The sequence below is a fragment of the Petaurus breviceps genome, unplaced genomic scaffold (assembly GCF_028583685.1).
Source record: "Petaurus breviceps papuanus isolate PSGF00001 unplaced genomic scaffold, PetGlider_PUasm1.0 90603, whole genome shotgun sequence".
NCBI lineage: Eukaryota > Metazoa > Chordata > Mammalia > Diprotodontia > Petauridae > Petaurus > Petaurus breviceps.
In genome coordinates this window covers 5722117-5747070 of record NW_027187284.1, presented here as the reverse complement: position 1 = coordinate 5747070, position 24954 = coordinate 5722117, and the positions used below count along the sequence as shown (strand labels likewise).

Genomic DNA, 24954 nt, shown 5'->3' with positions numbered 1-24954 from the left:
TTCTTTCTTTCTTTCTTTCTTTCTTTCTTCCTTCCTTTCTTTGTTTCATGACTTACCCAAGGTCACATGGCTAGTTTTGTGTGTGTGTGTGTGTGTGTGTGTTAAGTTTCTGAGGCCACATTTGAACTCAGGCCCTCCTGACTCCAGGGCCAGTTCTCTATTCGCTGCGCCACCAAGACGCCCCCATGAGTCTCTATTTTCAAAGCTCAATTCAAGCACTGTTTCTTACATATGGCCTTTATTGTTAATCAGCTAGTGATTCCCCACTACAAATTAGCTTCTATTAATTTAGCCCCCTTTTATTCACATAAGTATGTGTGATGTTGTTCCCTCCAATAGAATACAAGCTATGTGAGAAAAGATCATTTTCTTTTTATCTTTATATCATTTAGAACAATGACTGGTACATAGTAAGTGCTTTAAAATTTTTGCTGAGTTATTGATTGATTGGTCATGCATATGCATTCAGAAGGGTACTTTGTCAGTAATGTTGATAATGAATACAGCTTTATGTTCATAGAAAACATAAAATGTAAAATTTGGAAGAAATAGTTTCCAATCCACCCATTTATCCATCTATTCATTAATTCAAATATGCTAACTACAATTAATTATGCTGGGTGTTGAAAAAAAAAGATATTTCTATGTACATCAAACTAGTTATAAGTGTAACATTAAAATGTCAGTAAAAATTGAAATATGATTCCCATTCATGTAAGTTCCCATAGATTTGGTTCCAGAGGAAAGAGGAGTCAAAGGGAAAAGCAAAAACAAAACAAAAACAAAAAAAAACCCAAAACAACAACAACGACGACGACAAAAACCCCAAAAAACAAAAAAAGATTTTCATGCTCCTTGTTTGCATCACTTTGTTCAAAAAATGGAGCTGCTGGCTTTCACTCATTCCAGTACCCTAAACTTATGTTTGATTTTTCAATATAGGATCATTATGTAACAATCAAAAGCATTAAATGCCATTTATCTAATGATACAGATTAAGTGCCTTGATATTCCTTATTTAAATAAGAATCATTTGTTAGTAAATGTAAATATATGTTCAGATTACATTTTACTTATCACATTTTTTTAGTTTTCACAACATTTGAAACAAATTAGTTATTTTTATAATTGTTAAAGTAGAATAAATTAAAATATCTTAAGTGACAAATTTAGATTAGTAGTTGAAGAAATAACATGATAAAAGATGTATGTAATATAAAACTCTATCAGCAATTTTATGTGATCAATTTTCAATAAATCCTACTCTGAAGAAAATTTACTTTTATTCTAAGCATTTTTTTTAATGTTTTCGGTCCCTACTTTTATTCTATTTTTCCCCAGAATTGCTATTTAATTACAAAGAGATTGTTGTAATGACTCCACACACACACACACACACACACACACACACACACACACACATATATATAGTAGTTGATAAAAATTTTAAATGGAAGTCATTTATTCTTAATAATCCAGTGTTAGAAGAGACTTTGAATAGTTATCCCAACTTCAATTCTTGCAATTTATTCCACAGACTATTCTATATTTTCTAGAGTTGCATTTTCTGATTATTATCTTGAAGAATTTCCCCCCCCCCTGAATTCTGGAAACTTTTTCTTCCTTTGCTGTAGTTTCTGTGTTTGAACATAACATAAATTCTTATGCCTTTTCACTAAAGGCAATAATTAGTTAGAAACAGAAAAAATAATTTTCATCCTTTCATGTCATAAGGATCCCAAGTCATCAGAGAATAATCATGAATGGAAATAATAGAATACATTCTTATTGTTTCTAGCTAGTATAAGCAGTCGAGCCAGGGATCGAGTGGAAGAGACAATACAAGTACTTCTAACTGGTGTGGTTTTTGAACCATCAGAACAACGAGAATTAGTGGTGATTCCCAAAAAGACAGTTGTGGAAGATGATCAGAAGCAAGAACCAGTAAATAATGGTAAGATTGCTTTTCAGACAACAGTTTTCTAACGTAAGACAAAAATAACTTCTCTAGGCTTCTCAATTGTTTAAAGTTTTACATTTTTTCCCCTTTCATTTCGTGGATGAATTATGCCTCACCTGAATTCCTAAAAGTGCTTATACTTTTTATGTTAATAGTTTTTTGTAAGTGATGGAAGATAAAATGTTATTAAGGACATCTTTATTAGTAATATTTATTAATGCATCATCTTAAAAAAGTAGTTCATAGCTGCAGGGAAAGGAGAGGTAAAAATTGTGGCAGCTATATTCTTTCCTTCCTCCACCTGTGCTTTCGACTCTATATTTCCTTGTGTCATGTTTACTGAAGACTGTGACTGTAACTTTGTGTAGTGTCCCTATTTTTAAACTAACACTGAATATCTCTTTTAATATTTCTGAAAACTAACATGTGATTTTATAAGACTTCTTCAAGTCCATCCTCCATGAGAATTACTATATAAAAATATCACTATTTTTGGGCAACATAAATAATTTCAAATATTATCCATGTGTCATTTGTAAATATAAATAATGTGTCATATATATTATATATTTCATTGAAATGAATAGCATACTTAAATCATTTTGAAAGGCACAATATTTGGAGAGAGTTGCAAATTACTTATGTAAGGGCTCATTTTATATTTAGGAATGATATTTCATGTTTATCAATCCTCACTTCTGTATGGATTGCAATGTACTGATTTGCAAAATCTTCTCTTTTCTGGCATGGGGAACATTAATGAAATGCTTTGAGACAAAAGGTACTAGAATCATTTGTGTTTCTAAAACTTTCAAGTTATCAGTAATGTAATACCATTACTTCTGGGTGAATTTGGTATCTGTTAGGAAATCAAACTACTTGGTATTTTTGTATAATATATGATAACAGAAGTAATATAAACAAAAAAATGTGAAATATTAAGAAAATGCCAGGTAAACTCTTCTACCATTTTTTCCCCTTTACTTTCTATAGTGACGATTCATTGACTATGTATAAAGTCCTCAGTAAGAAGTTTTTTTTTTAAAAAGGAGTCAAAGAGATATGTTAATTATTTTAATGAGTTTAATTTAAATCTATGAGTTCAATTTTATGCTTAGGCATTAATATAATAAATTCTCAAAATGTTTTTGTTTATAAAATAAAATATGTATGAAATGTAATCTTTAAACTATTTACATTTTTAAGAGGGAGGAAAAATGTATAAATACCATTAATCGAATTTAGGAAGGACATTTTATTTACTTCTGTTTTCCTTTCTGATAATTTTCCCCTGTATGTATTTTGTTGGATTTTGTTATAGTTTATTTCAGTTGTTGATATGCATGATTGTTTTCAGAAGCTGAATAAAGAAAGTTGTTATTGGAATACTTGAAGTTGTTCCTTAGGATTTAGGGGTTTCTTTGGTGGTAAAAACTAAATTCAAAAGTTTTTAAATTATAATTTTTAGGTTATCTCCTGGCCAACTCCCTCCCCCCCACCCAGAAAATATTACTGGTCATAATATTTAACCATGATATCTTGCTGGATGAAGACCATAGCTCTATTTTATGAAGGGCAAATTTATATAGCTATAATTTTATTTTTCATACTTTGACCAGAAAACATATGCTTATTGCAATGATTATCATATCCCCTCTCCTATTTTCATAGGTTTGTATTTATGCTATAGTTTTACTGCTTAGAGGTTCTTTTGATTTAATTCCCAGGTATGGTATTTTTCTTGAAGTAAAAATTTAAATAGTCTTACTTCGGGAGGTTCTAGAGAGCCTACATAGCCACCCATACCTTGAAGAGTAGACCCATGAATGAAGTTGATATTTCTAAAAGCCAATCAAGAGCACAAGGTCTTCTTGTGGTTTGATTATTTTAATCAATGATTCTTTTTTCAAAAGGGATCATGGAAGACTCCCTTGAAAAGTGCTTTCTTCTCCTTAACTGTCTGAATTTAGATTTCTTATAGATCCTTTTCCCTTGAGGCTCTTCTGGTTATTCATTTGCTTTCATTTTTCCTCATCTAAAATGCATTTGGCTATTGACTTTAAATCACATAATTATGTTGTATATTTCTTTATTGCTTATAATGGTATGAGTTTAATTATTTTATGCTTATACTCTGTATCAGTTATCTCTCAGATCATGAATACTCAAAAGAACTGAATGTTTATATTTAGTAGTTCTCTTTCCATTATGCCAAGTGATTAAAAAAAATAATTAGCTGCTATGTGTAGTGGGGCAGTGGACAGAGCACCTGCCCTAGAGTTAGGAGAACCTGAGTTCAAATCTGACCTCAAACATTTTCTAGCTGAGTGACCCTGGGCAAGTAACTTAATGCTGTTTGTTTTAGTTTCCCTCATCTGTTAAATGAGCTGGAGAATGAAATGGCAAACCACTCCAATATCTTTGCCCACCTTCACCAAACAAAATAAAAAGCAAATGAGGTCATGAAGTGTAGGAAACAATTGAAATGGCTCACCGACAGCAAGTATGTCATATATTCTTTGTACACTAATTATAAGGAGATCCATAACAGATCTTGATCATATGTAGCTTAAAGTTTAATGGGCCCTGGAATGTTGTGGAGAGGTTATATAACTAACTGCCAAGAATAGATCATGAGAGACAATTGCAAAAAAATAGATTGAAACAAAGTACTATAAAATATTTGGGCAGGAAGGTATACATTTCAATGGGAGAATTAATAGATGACTTTATAGGAGAGGCAGCATCAGGTTTGGGGCATAAAGGGAAAAGTAAACTTTTAACTGATGGAGATGGGGGAAGAAAATTCCAGGTACTGGGAGGAGTGAGAGCCACAGTAGAAAGGGGAAAAACAAATGAAGAACAGGGAAGTGAGGTCTAGATTGGATTGAAAATGCATGTTAAAAAGGAAAGTAAGAGATAAAGCTCAAAAAAGTAAGAGATAAGCTGGATGGGGACTAGAAGGGACTAGAAGAGACAAATTAATAATTTATTTTTTACTTATGTAATGGGGAGACAATGAATGTTAAGTTATTACTGTCAGGGATTTTCTATCCAGATATGTTCATGAATCATGGTAAGGCAAATCTAGAACTATATCGAAACTTAGAAATCATCAAGTCCAAATTTCTTATTTTATCGATGTTCAAACCGAGGTCCAGTGTGACTAAATGACTTTCTCTAGGTCATAGACATAATAAATAGCAAAGCAAGTAATTGAATTCTAGTATTGTACCATTAAATTTAGTACTCTTCTCTTACCATCCTGCTTCTTTGTGTTGGATTCCATGGTCTCTGATGTCTCTTGCAACTCTGAGAGTGTGACCCTGTGAGAGGTGAGGGCTTGAACCAGGTTGGGTTTATTAAGATTATAGAGAGGGGGATTGATGCAAGAGGTATTGCAGTGGTAGAATCAATAGGAATTGGCGACTAATTGGATATATGGTGTTAAGTAGATGTTCAAGGTGAGATAGAGATGAGTCAATAATTGCTTTGAGACTATAAGTCTAAGTGCCTGAAAAATGGTGACATCATCTACATAATTTTCCTCATCTTCCTCTAACTGATTTATATATAATGTTTTAAGGTTTGAAATTCACATACATTATCTCTTGTTATCTATATGCATAATCACATAATTATTATTGTGCTTTATTTCTATATATGGTACCCTCATCATCATCACTCACAGATTCAATTGTCAACTCTATGCAGATAACTCTCAGATCCACATATATGCCCCTCATCTCTGTTCCACTGCCTGCTGGACAATTCTACTTAGGTGTGCCAGAGACTTCTTAAACTCAATGTGTTAAAAGATAGAATTAATCTTTCTTCTAAAATCTATTCTCCCTCCTAAATCTCCCCTTTCTGTCAAAGGTATCAGTATCCTTCCAATTACCTGGGTTCATATCCTATCATATCCTTAATATATCCTCAATGCTTATCTCTTCGTTAACCTGTCAAATCAATTGCTGAGTCTTCATTCTTCCTTTTTCATACTGGTACCTTCTCTCCACTAATAGCACAATTGCCCCAATTCAGGCCCTTATCACCTCTAGCTTATACTATATCACGACCTCCTAACTAATCTTCCTTCCTGTTTCAAGCTTTCTTTACAATCTATCCTCCATCTGTCAAAGTCAGATCATGTCATCATCTTGCTCAGAAATTTTTAACAGTTCCCTATTATTACCTTAAGAGAAAATTCAAACTATTCCACTGAGTATTTTAAAACTTTTTCAATCCAAATTCAATTTTTCAAGGTTGATTACAAATTACTCCTTTTCGTATACTTTATGTTCTAGACAAATTGCTCTTCTTTGCACACATTTAATCTCCTGCCTCTTTGTCTTTGCACAGGCTGTTGCCTGTACTTGGCATATAGCCTCCTCTTCAATGGGCAAGTTCATCTAATTCATTTTCAGGGCTATAACTTGTGTGCACTTCACTGCATCCTGTCCTTTTGTATTTTTTTCTCCTTATATTCCTAAATAGAAGAAATCAATTAATGAAATATAAATTTCTTATCTAGTAGCCAATTTCTTCCTTTGCCCTACTTTGATTCAAGGTTTTATTCTTCTCTTTTTAAAAAAATATAATTTATTTCTTTTTTATTTGAAAATTTTTTTATTTTTGTCAAATAATTTTAAAATGCATATATTTTTAAAATTTCAAGTTCTAAATTCTCTTCCTCCTTCCCTTCCTTCCTCCTTGAGAAGGCACATAGTTTGATGTACATTATATACATGCAGTTATGCAAAACATCTTTTCCTATTGTTGTGAAAGACAATACTGACAAAAATGAAAAAGAAAGTTTTAAAAAGTATGCTTTTACCTAAATTGAAACTTCATCAATTCTTTCTCTGGAGGTGGATAGCATTTTTCATCAAAATCCTTCAAATTTTCTTGGATCATCGCATTGTTGAGAATGGTTAAATGATTCACTTTACTTCAATTCTAGTTTTTGGTCATTTTTTATAGTACAGTTTCTACTATTACAACATATGCTATAACTTATTCATTTGTTCACCAACTTTGGGGCATCCCCTCAATTTCAACTTCTTTGCCACCACAAAAATAGCTGCTATAAATATTTTTGTATGTGGTGGTCCTTCAATTTTATATCTATCTATATATGTATGTATCTATATTTCTTTATCTGTTTACCTATCTGTCTTTGGGATATAGACCAAATATAATGGTATTTCTGGGTAAAAGAGAATGCACAGGTTTATGACGCTTCAAACATAATTACAAATTGCTCTTCAGAATGGATGAATCAGTTCACAATTCAAATAATAGTGGGTTAATGTCTGAGTTATTCAACATCCCCTCCAACATTTTCCATTTTCCTTTACTGTCAAATTATCCAATCAGACAAGAATGAGGAGGTATCTCAGAATTGTTTTAATTTGTAATGTTCTCGATCTCTTGTTTGGTCATAAAGTCTTCCCTTATTTATAGATCTGAAAGGCAAACTATACCATTCTCTCCTAATTTATTTATGGTATTGCTTTTTTATGTCTAAATCATGTATCAAAATTGACTTTTTCTTTGGTATACAATGTGAAATGTTGATCTACATTTAATTTATGTCAAATTTTTCTTCAGTTTTCCCAGCAATTCTTATTAAATGCTGAGTTCTTATCCCAAAAATTTGGATCTTTGGGTTTATCAAATTTTATATTACTATGGTCATTTACTTTTGAGTGTTGTATACCTAATCTATTCCACTGATCCACCACTTTATTTCTTAGTCAGTACCAAATTGTTTTGATGATTACTGCTTTGAAATACAGTTTAGGATCTGGTACTGTTAGACCACCTTCCTTCATATGTTTTTTTCATTAATTACTGTGATATTCTGGAACTTTTGTTCCTCCAGATGAATTGTGTTATTATATTTTTACTTAGTTCTATAAAATATTTTTGGTAGTTAGATTAATATGTCATTGAATAAATTAATTAACTAAGGTGAAATTATCATTCATTATATTTATTCAGCCAACCCATAAGCCATTAATATTTTCCCAGTTCTTTAGATCTAATTTTATTTGTGTGAAAAGTGTTTTATAATTGTCTTCATACAGTTTCCAGGTTTGTCCTGTCAGGTGGACTCCCAAGTATTTTATTTTATCTACCGTTATTTTAAATGGAATTTCTTTTTCCACTTCTTTTTTTGTTGGAATTTGTTGGTAATATAATGATGATGATTTATTTGGGTTTATTTTATAGGCTGCAACTTGGCTAAAGTTGTTAATTATTTCAAATAGTTTTTTTTTTAGTGTTTTCAAGAGTTCTTGAAGTACATCACCATATCATCTATAAAAAGTGATAGCTTTGGTTCTTCCTTGCCTATTCTAATTCTTTCCATTTCTTTTTCTTGTCTTATTGCTATAGTTAGTATTACTAGTACAATACAGAATAATATTGGTGATAATCTGCCTCACAATTGATGTTATTGGAATGGCTCCTATTTTATCTTTATTACAAATAATGCTTGCAGATGATTTCAGATAAATACTACTGATTATTTTAAGGAAGCACTATTTATTGTTGTGTTTTGTATTGTTTTTAAAAGGAGTGAGGTTTTTTGTCAAAAACTTTTTGCATCTATTCAGATAATCATGATTTTAATCTCATATCATAATCTCAGTTATAGATATGGTCAATTATAACCATAGTTTTTCTAATATTTAACAAGCACTGCATTCCTGATAGAAATCCTACCTGCTTATAGTAAATGTTCTTTGTGACATATTGTTGTAATTTCATTACTTACATTTTCTTAATTTTTTTTGCATCTATAATGATTTGGGAATTTGGTCTATAATTAATGTTCTCTGTTTTTGTTCTTCCTGATCTAGGAATCAGTATCATTTTTTTTGTGTGTTGTAAAAGAATTTGGTACATTTCCTTTGTTTGTTTTTCCAAATATTTTATATGGTATTGAAAACAATTGTTCTTTATATATTTTATGGAATTTGTTTGTAAATCTATCGGCTCCCAGGGTTTTTTTCTTAGGCAGCTCATTGGTGGCTTGTTCAATTTCTTTTTCTATGATAGGGTTATTTCATTATTATTTCCTCTTCTGTTAATCTGGAGAATTTATATTTTATGGATACTTATTCATTTCACTTAGAGTGTTAGATTTATATAATGTCAAAATAGCACCTAATAATAGTTTTGATTTCAACTTCTTCGTTGGGGAATTTAACTTTTTCATTTTTGATACTAGTAATTTTATTTTCTTCTTTCTTCCTTTTTTAAATAAATTAACCCATAATTCATTTTTTTCATAAAAGCAGTTCCTAGTCTTATTTATTACTTGAAATTTTATTAGTCTCTCCTTTGTTTTTTTGGGGTGTCCAATTTGATGTTTAACAGGGGTTTAATTTGTTTTATTTCTAGGATTTTTTTGTCTTTTTTATTCTCAATTCATGGATCTGCTCTTTATTTTATTGATATAAGTCAACTAACACAAATACCTTCTATCCATGTATACTCCTTCTAATTGCTTTAATAATGATAAAGGTCTTAGGAGTTACAAGGATCACCTTCCCCTGTAGGAATGTAAATGGTTTGACCTTATTTAATGATTTATTTTTCTTGTTTACATTTTTATGATTCTTTTGAGGCTTTAATTTGAAAGTCAAATTTTCTATTCAGCTCTGGCCTTTTTGTCAGAAATGCTCAGAAATTCTTTGTTTCTCTATGAGGGGTTTGCATTCAGTTTTGCTGGGTAGGTGATGATTGGTTGTAATACTAGCTCTTTTGCGCTCTTGAATATAAACTTCCAAACCATCTGATTCTTTAATGTACAAACTACAAATCTTGTATTGTCCTGACTGTGTCTCTACAGTATTTAATTGTTACTTTCTAGCTGCTTGCAATATTTTCTCTTGATCATGGAACTCGGGAATTTGACTATAATATTACTGGATGTTTTCATTTTGAGATCTCTTTTAGGATGTGATTGGTAGATTCAGATTGATGTAACAGTTTTCCTTGAAAATTTCTTAAAAGATGACTTCTAGGCTCTTTCCTTGATCATGGCTTTCAGGTAGCCTAATAATTCTTAAATCATCTCTTGATCTATTCTCTACATCAGTTGTTTTTACAATTAGGTGTCTCACAATTTCTTCTTTTACTTTGTCTTTTGATTTACTTTTACTGTTTCTTGATATCACATGGAGTCATTAGTTTCCTCTTGCTCAATTATAATTTTTAAATAAATATTTTCTTTAGTAAGTTTTTGTATCCCCTTTTCTACTTTTTAAGGAGTTCTTTTCAATGGATTTTTGTACCTCTTTTATCATTAGGCCACTTCTATTTTTAAGGTCTTTTTTTCCTGTATTTGTGTGTGTATGTGTGTGTGTATATTTCCTTTACCACAATGTTGATCTTTTCATCATTTTCTTATATCCTTCTCATTTTTTCCTAATTTTCCCTCTGTCCTTATAAAGATGATAAAGGAAACTAATTATATTAAAATAAAACTTTCACAATATTTAAAAAAGTATTTAGCATTTTATTTTCTGCAGTTACATGTAAAAACCATTTTAAAATTCATTTTTGAAACTTGAGTTCCATATTCTCTCCCTTCCTCCCCCCCTGACCCTACATTGAAAAGGTAAGCAATTTGATATATGTTATACATGTATAGTCATGCAAAAACAATTCCATAATAGTCATGCTGTGAAAGACTAACTATATTTCCCTCCATCCTATCACCTCATTTATTCTATTTTCTCTATCCTTTCAGTCTATCTATCCTCAAAAGTATTTTGCTTCCGATTAACCCCTCCCTCAATCTGCCCTCACTTCTATCACCCGCCTTCTCTTATCCCCTCCCCTCCCCCTCCCCCCCCCCGCACTTTCCTGTAGGGTAAGATAGATATCTATACCCAATTGGGTGTTTATGTTATTCCCTTTTTGAGCCAATTCTGATAAGAGTAAGATTCACTCACTCCCCTTCATCTTTCCCCTCTTCCACTGCAGTATAAAACTTGTTTATGTGAGATAATTTACCCCATTCTACTTCTCCCTTTCTCTTCCTCACAGTACATTCCTCTTTCACCCCTTACTTTTATTTCATAGATATCATCCCTTCATATTCAACTCACACCTGTGGTCTCTGTCCATATATTCTTCTAATTGCCGTAATAATGAGAGAGGTCTTATGAGTTATCAATATCATATTTCCATGTAGGAATGTAAACAGTTTAACTTTAGTAAGTTCCTTATGATTTCTCTTTCCTCTTTACCTTTTCATACTTGAATCATTTATTTGAAAGTCATTTTTATATTTTGCCCTGATTTTTTCCCAATAATGCAAAAAATTCCTCTATCTCATTGAAAATCCATTTTCCCCCTCATGGATTATACTCAATTTTCCTGGGTAGATGATTTTTAGTGGTAATCCTAAGTCCTTTGCCTCCAGGTATATAATGTACCACGCCCTCCACTCCTTTAATGCAGAAGCTGCTAAATCTTATGTTATCCTGATTGTAGTTCCATAGTACTTGAATCATTTCTTTCTGGCTACTTGCAATATTTTATCCTTGACTTGGGCACTCTGAAATTTGACTGTAATATATCTTGAAGTTTTCATTTTGATATCTCTTTTAGGAGATGATTGCTTGACTCTTACAAATTTTATTTTACTCTGTGGTTTTAGAATATCGTTTGACATTTTCTTGAAAGATAATGTTTATGCTCTTTTTCTTTTTTGTCATGGCCTTTAGATAATCCAATATTTTTTAAATTATCTCTCCTGAATCTATTTTGCAGGTCATTTTTTTCCATTGAGATATTTCACATTGTTTTCTATTTTTTCATTCTTATGCTTTTGATTTATAATTTCTTTACTTCTAATAGAGTCATTAGCTTCCATTTACTCCATTCAAATTTTTAACAAATTATGTTCTTCACTGATCTTTTGGATCTCCGTTTCCATTTGGTCAGTTCTGTTTTTTCAGGCATTCTTTTCCTTATTGACTTTTTGGACGTCTTTTGCCATTTCGCCTAGTCTGTTTTTTAAGGTATTATTTTCTTCAGTATCTTTGGGTCTCCTTGGCCAACCCACTGAATCATTTTTCATGATTTTCTTGCATCACTTTCATTTCTCTTCCCAATTTTTCCCATACTTCTTCTACATGATTTTCAAAATCCTTTTTGAGTTCTTCCATGTCCTGAAACCAATTCGTATTTTTTTCTGTGAAGCTTTGAATTTAGGAGCCTTGACTTTGTTATCTCCTGAGTGTGTGTTTTGATTCTTCTTGTCACCAATGTAAGTTTCATAGTCTATTTTTTTTCCATTTTTTGCTCATTTTCCCAGGCTATTACTTGACTTTTTAAGTCTTTATTAAGGTAGGGCTCTGCTTTAAGTATAGAGGGCATACTGTCTCAAGCTTCAGGGGTTTTATGCAGTTGTTTTCCGAGATACTTGTAGGCACCTGTAATTTTTCAGTTCTACCAGGGTAGTATGATTTAAGATGAGGTGTTTACTCATCTCTTGGCCTGTGCTCTGGTCTGCAAGTGACCACAAGGAAACATTTCTGCTCTGGAACTGTGAGGAGGGGCCCCTCTCCACTGCTCCCCCAAGATCTAGTGTGCTAGTGCTCCTTCTTGCCCCGGCACTGCCATCCAAGACTGTGACCCAGATTCAAGTATGAGAAAAGCAACAGTGTATTGCCTCAGTGCTAGCAAAAAGACTACTGTAATCTCCTTCAGAGCAGTTGTTTGATTTCTATATCTTCTGAGGACTGAGAGCTCCAGAAGCAGCCACCACTGCCTCCGTGCTGCCATTGCCATTGCTGCTGTGGCTGATTCAGTTACCCTAAAGGCCTGCTCCTGATTTACTGTGACCAGAGTAGTGCTGGCCCTAGTGCTAGACTGCACTCATCTCTCACCCAGGACTGAAAGACATTTCCTGCTGATCTTCTAAGTTGTCTTTGTCATCTGTGGACTGAAAAGTGTGGAATCCACCACTGTGGCCCATGATTTAGGCCCCTGTGGTCTGCCCTGTGTTTACTGGGGCCAGGTCTGTGTTGGAGTGGCCTACACTGGCATGGCCTCTTCTAGACCATGCTCCTCTCTTAGCCTGGTGCAACAGACCTTTCCTGTCAACATTCCAGATTGTCTTTGACTGGAAATTTGTTTCAATCTTGTCTTTTTGTGGGTTCGGCTGCTCTAGAAATTGATTAGAGTCATTTTTAAAAAGTATGTGGAGGATTTTAGAGGACAGCTCTGACAACTTCCTGCCTTTACTCTGCCATCTTGGCTCCTCCCCCCATACTTTTTGTTAAATGAAGACCTCACATTTCCCAAGATATAAAGCCCTGTTTTCTATGAAACTTTATCCAACTTTTGAGATGGATTTTATCTGGCTGTTGGAAGACACTGGACAAGTATTGTGTTTTCATGGGGCCTCTCTTTTCTAGGCTAGATAAAAGCATACTGTAATCAAAAAGGAAGATCCCTCAGAGTAGAAATAAAAAGGTTTTCAGTGATTTCATACCTCACTGGGGCCCACCCCTATACTCTTGTAGTTCAGTCGTTTAAGTTATATCTGACTCGTGGTGACTCCATTTGTGGTTTTCTTTTCAGACATACTGAAGGAGCACATATTTTACAAGACCAGCTATTAAAGAAATTCTTTTTTTAACATTAAGCAGAACTCATGTTGTCCTCCCTACCCTCCAGGAAATTGTCCTCCTCTTTGACCTTGTGGCTGGAGGCTTTTGTGCTCTTTGTACATCTCTGCTGCTATATTGAGACCTGTTTATGGAAAGGAAAGCAATCTGCAAATGATCTCTATCCAACATTTCCCCTAGGAGAACAATTCTGACCTTTTTTGCTTTATGTCTAGAATGGCATAGCATATTATCCTTTATAAGACACTGTCACCAACATTAAAAAGGCATCCAAAGGGATGATGAGAGTCTGAATGAATACTTTCAGACTAACCTTTTGCAAGGGTGCAAGCTGGAGTCAGAGCAACTAATTTAGGTACCTAGAAAGATAAAACTATTGATATTGGGGATTTCTCAAGGACTTTACAGTTGGAAGTAACTGTGTATGCTACAAAAAGATTTATTGGGGATTCCACAGAAAGGACAAATCTGTGAAAATTACTAAATCATCATTAAGTCCTTGATTTGATAAGGGGGAATCCCTGAACATGTAGGTAAAGAACTATAATGTTATGAGTAAGAGCTATATAGTTGTGGGTTTTATCTTCCTGCATGACTTTGTGTATGTGTGTGTGTGTGTGTGTGTGTGTGTGTGTGAATTGTTGCTCTTGAAACAAGAGCAGCTTCTTCTCCTTCTCCTCCTCTTCCTCCTCCTCCTCCTCCTTTTTAAATCTCACTCCCATTTGTGCTGGCATCTACTGTGATGGTCTGGCAGGCAGATTGAAGTATTCAGGGTCTTTGTCTCCCAGTGTAGAGTAATGTTTCTGAAATACTATTGAATATTAAGGAGGCATCCACTGAGAAAGGCAGGCTTGATAGAGGAGTATTTGTGAAGGAATTCTCACTACTTGAATGCCTTTTGCTTAAAATTAATTTGTGTGTGAATCTGTCCATAAAAGCACAAGAAAATTGATGCATTTTCCTATTTCCAGCCACTTATCTTGGTCTAATCACTTTTTGTGCAAGCCAATTATTACTCCATCAGACAGAAACATTTTGGGATTTTTCAAAACTCTACTGCTCATCCATGGGAGAGAGACTTTGAACTATAATACCATAGAAGTGAGTTTATTCAGGAGGAGGAGTGGAAGTGGAAAATCAGGTGATTATAGTAATATAAATTTAGGTTATAAAAAGCAAAGACTTAATTATTGGAATTTTATAAGGCTATCACTAGTTTGGGGAAAATCCAACACTAATGTTTTATAATCATCTGTCAATTAGAGAGTATGCACCATAATAAGCATTGCCCCTCTTGCTGATTCTTGGGATAGGATGGTTGCACCTCATTTTATCTCCGGTGATTTTCATAACCTTTGCCCCTCCCAAGACTATTATTAAGGGGACTGCTTCTTTGGGTGTGCTGTTCATGGCATAGGAGGCCATAGGAATAATTTGCAGATTTAATACATGTACAGAAAGACAAGCAAATACAAAAGTATTAAAAGGTTCAAAGACTAGGGATGCTGGGTTTAATTGGATATAGTCTTTAGAATCTTCATATCCTTTAGTCCTCTGCAGGAATTAATAGGTTTTGAAGTATTTTCTGACATTGGGATGTAAATACTCAGTCAAGGATACTTTCCTCTAAATAATGAGACTTATCGTAGGGTTGGTTTTCTTTGTTTAGTTTTTGCTTTTTTTGGGGGGGGCAGTGATTAAGGAAGTATTAAAATTTGATTTTGAAGCTTTTTTGAAGATTTTAAATATCTCAAATTTTTTCCTGGGAGCCTTTTTAAAGGTTTGGTTTAAATATATATGTAGTCCTCAAACCAGGGGCCCATGGACCCCTTTCTGGTCTATGGATAGATTTCAAAGGGTCCATGAACTTGGATAGGAAAAATATATCTTTAATTCAACATAATTAGTTTCTTCTTCAACATGTATTAAAAAGAAAAAAAAAACAACAGCAGCACATTATTCTGAGAAGCAGTCTTTAGGTTTTACCAGATTACAAAAGGGGTCTATGATGTAACAATTGTTAAGAATGCCTGATCTAGAATTAGATAAACATTTAGTAACCTCCAAGTTCCAGAATTCAGAAGATTTTCCCTGAATCTGGTGCATTTTACCTCTTTTATCTAGGACACCTCTAAGCCAAACAATTTGGAAAAGTTCAAAGATATCCTAGATAACACACACACACACACACACACACATCCTAGGATGTTATTTTGCTTAAACTGTTGTCCTTGCATCTTGCTTTTATTCCTCTCTTCTTTTCTTGCTGCCTAAATTCCAAGTTCACTTGTTCCTTATAATCCTTTTAACTCTTTGCTCCTTGGGATATAAATCTTAGGCATCAGCAAGCCATAACTTACATCCTGTTTATGTTATTTAGGTTTATTTTACTTTGAAATTTCATTTGATCTTTCTTCATCAGACAGGGGTTTCATCACGTACTTTCTGAGTGAAAGGATGTAGGGTTCATTACCAGGTCATGACTAGATGGTAGGGCTACTCTCTGGCTCGCCTAGTTTCCCTGTGGGCATTTAATAGTAATAATAATAATGAACTAATACTGATATCATGCTTTAAGGTTTGCAAAGCATTTGCATTCATAATCTCGATTAATCTTCTAGACAAATCAAGGAGATAGGAACTATTATTGTCCCAGTTTTACAGATGTGGAGACTGAGGCAGGCAGAGGTTAGGTGACTTGCCTAGGGTCACACAGCTAGTAAGTGTCTGCGGCAGGATTTGAACTCAGGTTTCTTTTTAAACTTTAGGTGTTGTGATAGTAATGGCATTCAAAGATTGCCCTGTATTGGCTTAGTTTTTCAAATTGATTGTGTTAAAACCCAGAGCTTGTTAATCCCACCTGTGGGATGGACTTGTTGATGTGAAAAGAAAGTCCTGAACTGGGAGGAGCTGGTGACATAGATTTGGAGAGACAAGAGAGAGGCAGAAGAACTTTTTGGAAGCAGCACATCATGGAGGCAGAGAGAGAGACTAAGAGAGTTGCTGGGGGCCACCTTGAATCGCCCTGGACTTTTGAGACCTGCCCCCGGAGCGGCCAAGGACTGAGGAGACATGGCTGTTTTGCTGGTACTTTGTCTGTCTATTTTGATGTTGTTTTGCCAGATTTGTCCACTGGTGAAAGACAGTCCTGCTGAAGAAGTCCTGGAACCTGGCTGTTGGCTAAGAAGCCCTGAGACTGTCCTGCAGACAGAGAGTGAATACTGTCCACTGGTGAAGGACAGTGCTGTTGTTGCAGGGGTCCGGGAACCTTTCTGTTGGTTCAGAAGCACTGAAGAAGGATTTTCTTGTTGCATGTTTACAGAAATCCTGGGAGAGGGTTTTGCTAATATTTTCAGGGGTTCTAGGACTGTCCTACAGACAGAGGATGAATTAATGAAGGGACTGGCAATGTATCTTGTGGCCTTGCTAAGCCTTGTCTCCCCAGGAACTAAGATTGCTGAGAACTTGCCTCTTGTCAAGATGAAGAAAAGACCTCCATTTGGGTATTAAGTGCTGTGCTTAAACTTGATGTAACTCTGGGGTAGATTCAATTGTGATCCAGGGGTGGGGAACTTTTGACCTTTTTGTGTTCTATGGTTGAGCAAATGAATGTACTTTACTTAGATTGGAAACTAATCTCCATTTGAGAAGAGGGACTTTGTGGTGGACTAAATGAAGGTACAGCCTAGGGGTGGAAAAGTATTTAGAACAGGGACTTTGTAACTGATTGAATGATTGGAAGGTCCTGGGGTGGGGTAGTGCTTGGAGATTATTTAATCACACTTAGTAAATGCTGTATTTTGAATGATGTCATGTTTTGATCTTCTCTGTTCTTGGTTTGTCACTGAATAAAATGGAGAGCACCTATGCTGGTATTTTGAACCTTGGGAAGTTGCCTTTCCATGGCATTACATTACAGGTGTCAACCTCTATCCACTTCACCATTCATCTGCCTCCTAATTCAGTCTACAGTTTCATGATTTCCAGTTATGATACACAGAAAGTAATCCCTATTCTATGATCACAAAGTTTGTTGACCAACCCCTGCTAAATTAGATTTTTGACTATAGAAAGCTGTTGCTAAAAATCTAAGTGTGTCTAGTAGTCAGTTAATCCTAGGCCTTGTTTCCTGTTGTAATGAAGGATATGTGACTGACAAAGGCAATTTTTATTTCCAAGCTGGAAAAATTCTCTGTGACATGCCCCATGAATGGAGGTTTGAAAAGTCCCTGCTGTGCGAATGGAGAGAAAACTAGACTAAGTAAGACATCTTTTTGGACAAATTACCAAACTCACCTTTGAATGACATTCTGAAACCTCAAACTTTTCCTAACCAAAAGATCCTTTCAGTCTTTCAAGAGCTTAATTAATCCATAATGATGGGACAGAATTTGATCTCATAGCTCAGACTGATGTCTTTCAAAACACTGGTCCTCTGCTTGTGTAGCTCCTTAACCAGAACTTGAACTTTCCACATGGGAAGCCGGACTATGAAAAGTACCTCTAGATTCCAGGTAGCAGTCAGTGTTAAGAGTTCTCCCGATAACCTCCAAGAATTGCCATGGAATAAATACCACTTTATTTTTGCAGGCAAGATTTGCTTAGCAATAAATTAAGTGGTTGGCCATTTGGGAAATGCCAATGACATTGGCCTCCTTGCTGTTCTGTTTCTTGGTTCCGGTTATTTATTTTGTTCTCCCTCCTCGTCTCTGCCTACTGGCTTCCTTTAAGTCTCAACTAAGACCCCAAATTTTTCAGAAATCCTTTCCCAATCTCTCTCACTGCTACCATTTTTTCCTTCATTAGAATTATTTCCTACTTCTCTGTTATTTATTTCCTATTTAGTCCGTCCATCACTTTTTCTATGTTTTTTTTCTGCCTATTGTCTCCCCAATTCGATTGTGAACTCCTTAAGTGCAGGGATTGCCTTTTGCCCTTCTTTGTATCTCTACTATTTAGTATAATTCTTGGCATGTAATATGGGCTTAATTCTTTTTGATTCCTTGACTAAATCAGGAAATGGTAAGAAAAAAAAAAACTGTAATAATAAAGATGTTAGGAGATCGACTAGGTCTGGATTTTTCTACATTGCCTGAACTTAAACATCCTGTATAAAAGAAGCACAAATTCAAGGGTTACTTAAGGGTCAATTAGATTAAATAGGCTTTAACAGCTGGACAATATCTTCTTGGGCACAAAAGTGTACTGTTTATGGAAAAAAAAAGAAGAGAGAGTGATTATACTGAGACATATGCCACGTTGATTCAAGTATCTGGAAAAGAACAATTTAAAAATAGAAATAACTGATATGGCTTCTATATGACTAGGTATGGATAGTCCTAAGTTGTGCAGGTTAAGGGAAAATAGTTTTTATTACACAATTTGAAATATGTACTTTTTGCATAGTTTTATTTTTCATTATATCTCCTTTTACCCACCCAAGGACTTAATATTTACACAAAAAATAAAATTGAAAAAAAAAAGAAAATGGTTCAAAAAAACTAACCAACATATCAACCAAAACCAACAAGTGTACATAGTGCTCCCCATACATCTTTGCAGAAAGGAGGGAGATACAGTCTCATATTCTTTCAAAATTATTATAATTGAATAGAATTTATTTTCACTTTTTTTGGTAATTCTTTTCATTCACATAGTTGTAGGCATTGTGTTTATTATTTTCCTGCCAGTTTGGGTTTTTTTTTTTGCTTTTTTAAAATTTAATTCGTATGTCTTCCAACATTTCTCTATGTTCTTCACACCAGTTGCTTCTTGGAACGAAGTCATATTCCATCACATTCATCTACCAAAATTTTTTTCAGATCTTTCCCAGTTGATGTGATGTTTCCAGTTCTTTGCTATTAAAAATATTGCTACAAATATTTTGGTATACATTGGAACCTTTTTATATCTTTGAGCTTCTTTGGCAAGCAATGGAATCTAGTAATTTTACTTGAATAGTTCCAGATTGATTCAAATTATTTTTGAATAATTTGAATCCATGTGGATTCAAATTGAAATTATTGATTCAAATTCTTTGCAGAATCACTGGATCAATTTTCTGATCCACCAGTAGTATAGCCTGTCTTTCATTATCACTGATAGTTTTCAGGGTATAAGAGGATACTTCAGAATTCATGTTTTATTATTAATGATTCAGAGTAATTTTTATATAAATTCAGGATAATTTTTTTGAGATTTGTTTATATCCTTTTGATTACTTATTTATCCACTGGTGAATTATTCTTGGTGTTATGTATTTATGAATGTTCCCTATATATCTTGAATATCAAACTGTCTGATTTTACTTTTTATAATTGCATTGATTTTCCTTATACAAATGTTTTCTAATTTCATGTAAATTTTGTGTGTGTGATCATCTTGTCCTTTATTTTGCTAAGAATTCTTCCCTGATTTATGTGAACACATGCAGAAATAATATATTTTAATAGCTGTAATTATGTTTCATTCATTTTGATGAATTTTACTTTTTTATAATTTTATCAAGAAATGAATTTGTAAGTTAACATATACACACATTTATCATGCCTTTCCTTTGCTTAATTATTAATATATTGATGAGTAGGCTTTCAGACTTGTAAAGGATCTCAGAGTCCATCTAATGTAATCTGTGCCTGAAACTTTCTAATATTTTCTGACAAGTGGCCAACTGCATTTTGCTTAAAGATTTTTAGTGCTTCCTGACTCATAAAAACAGTATATTTCACTTTAGGGTAGCTTCATTTACTAAGAAGTTTTTGTTTATATTAAATCAACATGTCACTCCGAACCCATTTTTAGTTTTGCTGTCTGGGGCCAACTGAAACAAGTTTAATCTCTCTTCCAAATTACAGTGCTTCAAGTATGTGAAAATATATATCTTACCACTACTTTTCCTTTCAAAGCTTTCTCTTCTCCCAGAAGAATAGAATTTCACAGTTGGAAGAGATTTCAGGGACCATCTACTCCAAACCAAAACTGAAGAAGAATCCCAGCTACAAAAATTACTGATAAATGGTACTCTGGTTTCCTGTGCTGAAAACATGGTTTTGGCCTAGACCAGTTCAGTGCGACCATATTATGTAAATTTGAGGCCTATAGCTAACCCTTAGTGCCAGTATCTACTGCAGCTTCTCTAACTTTATTTTTTCTTTAGGAATACAACCCCCAAACTCTGGTAGGCTAGATGACCAAGGAAATCCACATCGAGAATACTGACCAGACTTGGCTTGTATCATAAATTTTACCACTTGCATAAATATAGGTAAAATACCTAACCCTTTCTGGGTCTCAGTTTCCTCTTCTGTAAAATGATTAGGTCAGATATCTTCTAAGATATTTTTTTCAGCTCAATCTATGAACTTATAAATTATTTTCCTGGTCAATTACATTTTATCAACTTTAATAATTCTACTTTTTAGCTAATCTTAAATTCCAGTTTGTTAATTGTCAATTTATTAACATCACTGGATTTGGATCAGGTATCCTATCATTTTCTTTGTGAGGCAGTAAAAACACAAAATTAAACATGACTGACAGCTTAAGGATTTGATTAAATATTGAATGGCTCCATGGAAAGGGCATTTGGAAATGGGGTACCCTGACCTGAAGACACGATGTCTTTTCACCAGGTGATTAGAGGATTTGAATCAATTTTTAAAAATCTAGTTATTTTAACACTTTCTAACTTTAAAGATGGATGATGACTGTATCTACTGTTTTTAGACCATTAGAGATAGCCACAAGAATTGGCATTACTATACACTTTGAGAAATGGTATTTTGCCTTGAAATTATGAAATCATTTTAAAAATAAAGGTATTAAATATGTTGGAAGATCTAAACAAGAGAGTTTTTAATGATATGTGATTTTATAATTGTGAGGGCTCTTGGAGGATGGCATTTTGTAAATTAACCCATATCAGCTAGACTAAAACTTAAATCAAAATATTGCCAACTAATGAGGAAAATCATGGTGCAGGATATTGTCAAGTGAAAAAGAGGAATATTTATGTGGACTGTATCACTAGGAATACAACAACATGATGATCAATTATTGTTTTTACAAAGAAAGCACTTGGGGGCAGCCACGTAGCACAGCGAGTAAGAACACTGGCCCCAGTGTCGGAATGACCTGGGAATTGAATCCGGGCTCAGATACTTAGCACCACAACCATTGCTGTGTAACCTTAAGCAACTTACTTAACCCCAATTGCTTTAAAGAAAAAAAAAAGAGGAAGAAAGCACTTGTTTGTTCCTAATTTTTAGCAAGAAACAATTGTTTAAATTCAAGTTTATATGCCTTTCTCTTTTATCACTCTTCTGACACATTTACTATTTTTCAATGTACACATTTGATAAAATTTTCATTATTTTGCTTTCTATCCAATTCTGACTTTAAGATTTTCTCAATCGAGTTCAGATATATCTGTCCATCTATTTATTAGTGTGTTTATGAGCACTTTTATGTTATCTCTAAGGAAGGCTCTCCAAATGAAGGATGTTCTAGAAGCAAAGAGCCTATATATATAGATATATATGAATATGAATATATGAACATATATGTGTGTGCGTGCGTGTGTGTATATATATCCATCCCAGAGAATGCTATCCATAAAGAGGTCCTGTGAATATGCAAGGAAAAAAAGGTTTTATAGAAGGTATAAAGCAAATAGTATAATTGAATAGGTTATGGAAATTTTCTAAGATCCTCTTGTTAACTTGATCCCAAAAGGACCATGCACTGAACAATAAGTACCCTTTAGAGTCTATTGTGTATCAGTTTTCTGGGTTCAGCCCAATGCTGCTTGTGCTGATTCTCAAGTTCCCACTATCAGGAGGAGTGGTAAGTTTGTGTGACTCTTGTCTAGGCTTGCCTGTCCATGTGCTTGTAGGGCATAGGGCCTAGACCTGGGATGATTTAATTGATAGAGTAAATTCTCAGATGAGGAAACTCACTCTTCCAAAGTATGTAGCTATCTTCACTGCCACATAGAATTTTAGAGCAAGGATTTTTAACTAATCTTTATTGTGTCATGGATCCCTAATACAGTTTGGTGAAGACTGGACTTCTCAGAATATTTTTAAAGCATACAGTTAGAAATATAGGATTATATGGGAAAAATATACAAAATTGTTATCAAGATATAAAAAATATCATAGACTCTAGGCTAATAGCTTCTATCTTATAAGGTTTCCTGTCACTAGTTAAATGACTTTTCCAGGGTCACTAAGCAAATATATTTAAAAGTATAACTTGAAAGCTACAAATACAGCTCTTTCTCCATGAGGCCCCAAATCTCCATCCCCTTCTGCCACATGCAAGAATAGTTAGAAGGGAAAAATATATCACTTTTAAATACTTACCACATCAGATCATAAATACTTTAAATCATTAATGCTAAGAGGTTGTCTTAAAACTAGAGTCCTCTCATTTTCAGAGCTTGGCTGTGATAAAGTAGGTATTATTATACCTATTATATTTTCCTTGTAATTAATCTGATGATTTAGGCAAAGATCAAGGAGAGTCAACTAAATTTTATAGATAATAAAATTTAGAAAAAAGGCAGTAACTAATTTTCCCTCAATCATGCAGGAGGTTACTGAGGAATTCAGTATCAATAGTCAGTTTAGATTTCCACACCAAGTGTTCTATCCACCAGTATAACTCAGGATACTTATACCAAATATTCATGAAGATTCACTATGTGATATTTAAGATCTGAGTTATAAAAGAATGACTGTCTAAAAATAACTATGAGAAGAAATTGTAAAATTGTCTTTGTTTTTGAAGTTTTTTTGAAAGAAAAATCTTTTTAGTGCCTCTCACTACTAGAAACTTCCAAATTGTTACTGACCTATATATATTATGCCAAGATTCTGCACCTGCAGTTAAATGTAGAGACTCAGTGGGGGAGTGAACCCTCTGGCAATTTTGATTCAGGAGAGATGATTTTAACTGTCTGAAACATGGACACCAACCAGCTGGAATGAGTGTCAGTGGAGAAAAATCCAAGCCTACACCTGGTACTCAATTAAATCTTGAGAAGCCCCGTAAGATGAATGATAATAGATCCACTGTGAAATAAAACCAGGATTCTGCCGCAATTCAAATTCCTCTTCATACAAGTAAAAAAAAAAAGGTGGGAAGTTGGGTGAAGTGATAAATTGATCACTTAAATTTGGAGAAGAGATAATCAAAGAATGAATTCTCAGTATTTGAAAGCTGAGACCTATAAAAGGAAAAGGATATTAAAGAATACATTTAACCTATCCCATTTAAAGTATAGAAGTTCTCTGAAAGATTCAGCAGTTTTCTAGAGAACTTGATTACATCCTTATTGCCAACTAAAGAAATTATTTTACCCTGCAGAATTTTACGATATCCAAAAGGGAAATATATCTATGATTTTCAACAGAAGAAACCCTTTGAGGGAAATTTTGTAATAAGCATAAAGCCAATGAGGATGGGCCAGAGATGAATTTTGTAGTCCCCAGGGTAACTACTGAGTTAGATTTCCCTTCAAATGGATCTTGTCCTGTTACACAACACTATTACAGAATTTTTTTTTCTATTGCTGATTTCTTTTCTTTTTCCTTTTTCTTATAAATTTGTTTTTGTTTTAAACAAATACAAAATGAGAAAAGAAATAGATAGATACATAGATAGATAAATAGATGTATAGATAGATATGGCTGAACATAGGAGAGGATTTAATATAAAACAATAAATTTCCATTTCAAGAAAATCTATGTAATAAATACTAAATATTATTTTCAAAGCTATGCAGTTCTTCTTTCCCTGATTCATTTTCAACCTGAGACACTCCCTTAAAGAAAACTTATATTTAACAACAAAATGTTGTCACTATTTGCAACTTACAGGGTTTCATTTCAACTTAATATTATGTACTATTTGAAAAGGCTTTAAGAAAGGCTTTCAATTTCTGATGGTTCCACTATTGCAGGCAATGTTTTCTTCTCCCAGTGGGTTTATCGAGCAGAGAAGGGTCTCAGTGCTCATCATTACATTCTTACTTTGCTCTGAAATTGCCTATAATTTCATAGGTTTATGAATTAATATTGGATACACACATAAGAGAGACCATACCGGTACTAGTAGGCAAATCAAATTTATTCAATTAAATGATTATTTATTAACTGCCTATCATGCTGGTTAATAAAGGATATAAAAAAAATTAAAAATAAAACTAAAACCAGACCCTGCCCTCATGAAGTTTATATTTAATGGGATGTGGGGAGGGATATAACATGTAAAGTGCTAAATATAAGCATGGAAATATGAGAATGTGGAGAATACTAACAAGTAAGAATG

General features: G+C 33.7%; 1 protein-coding gene across 1 annotated transcript in view; it reads left to right on the top strand.

The window, feature by feature from the left end:
* Positions 1-24954, top strand: part of CFAP47 (cilia and flagella associated protein 47) — a 963244-nt gene that overhangs the window by 824841 nt on the left and 113449 nt on the right. Inside the window, exon 62 of the mRNA XM_069063838.1 lies at positions 1799-1954. Coding sequence (XP_068919939.1) covers positions 1799-1954 — 156 coding nt within the window. The remainder of the gene's footprint in view (positions 1-1798; positions 1955-24954) is intronic.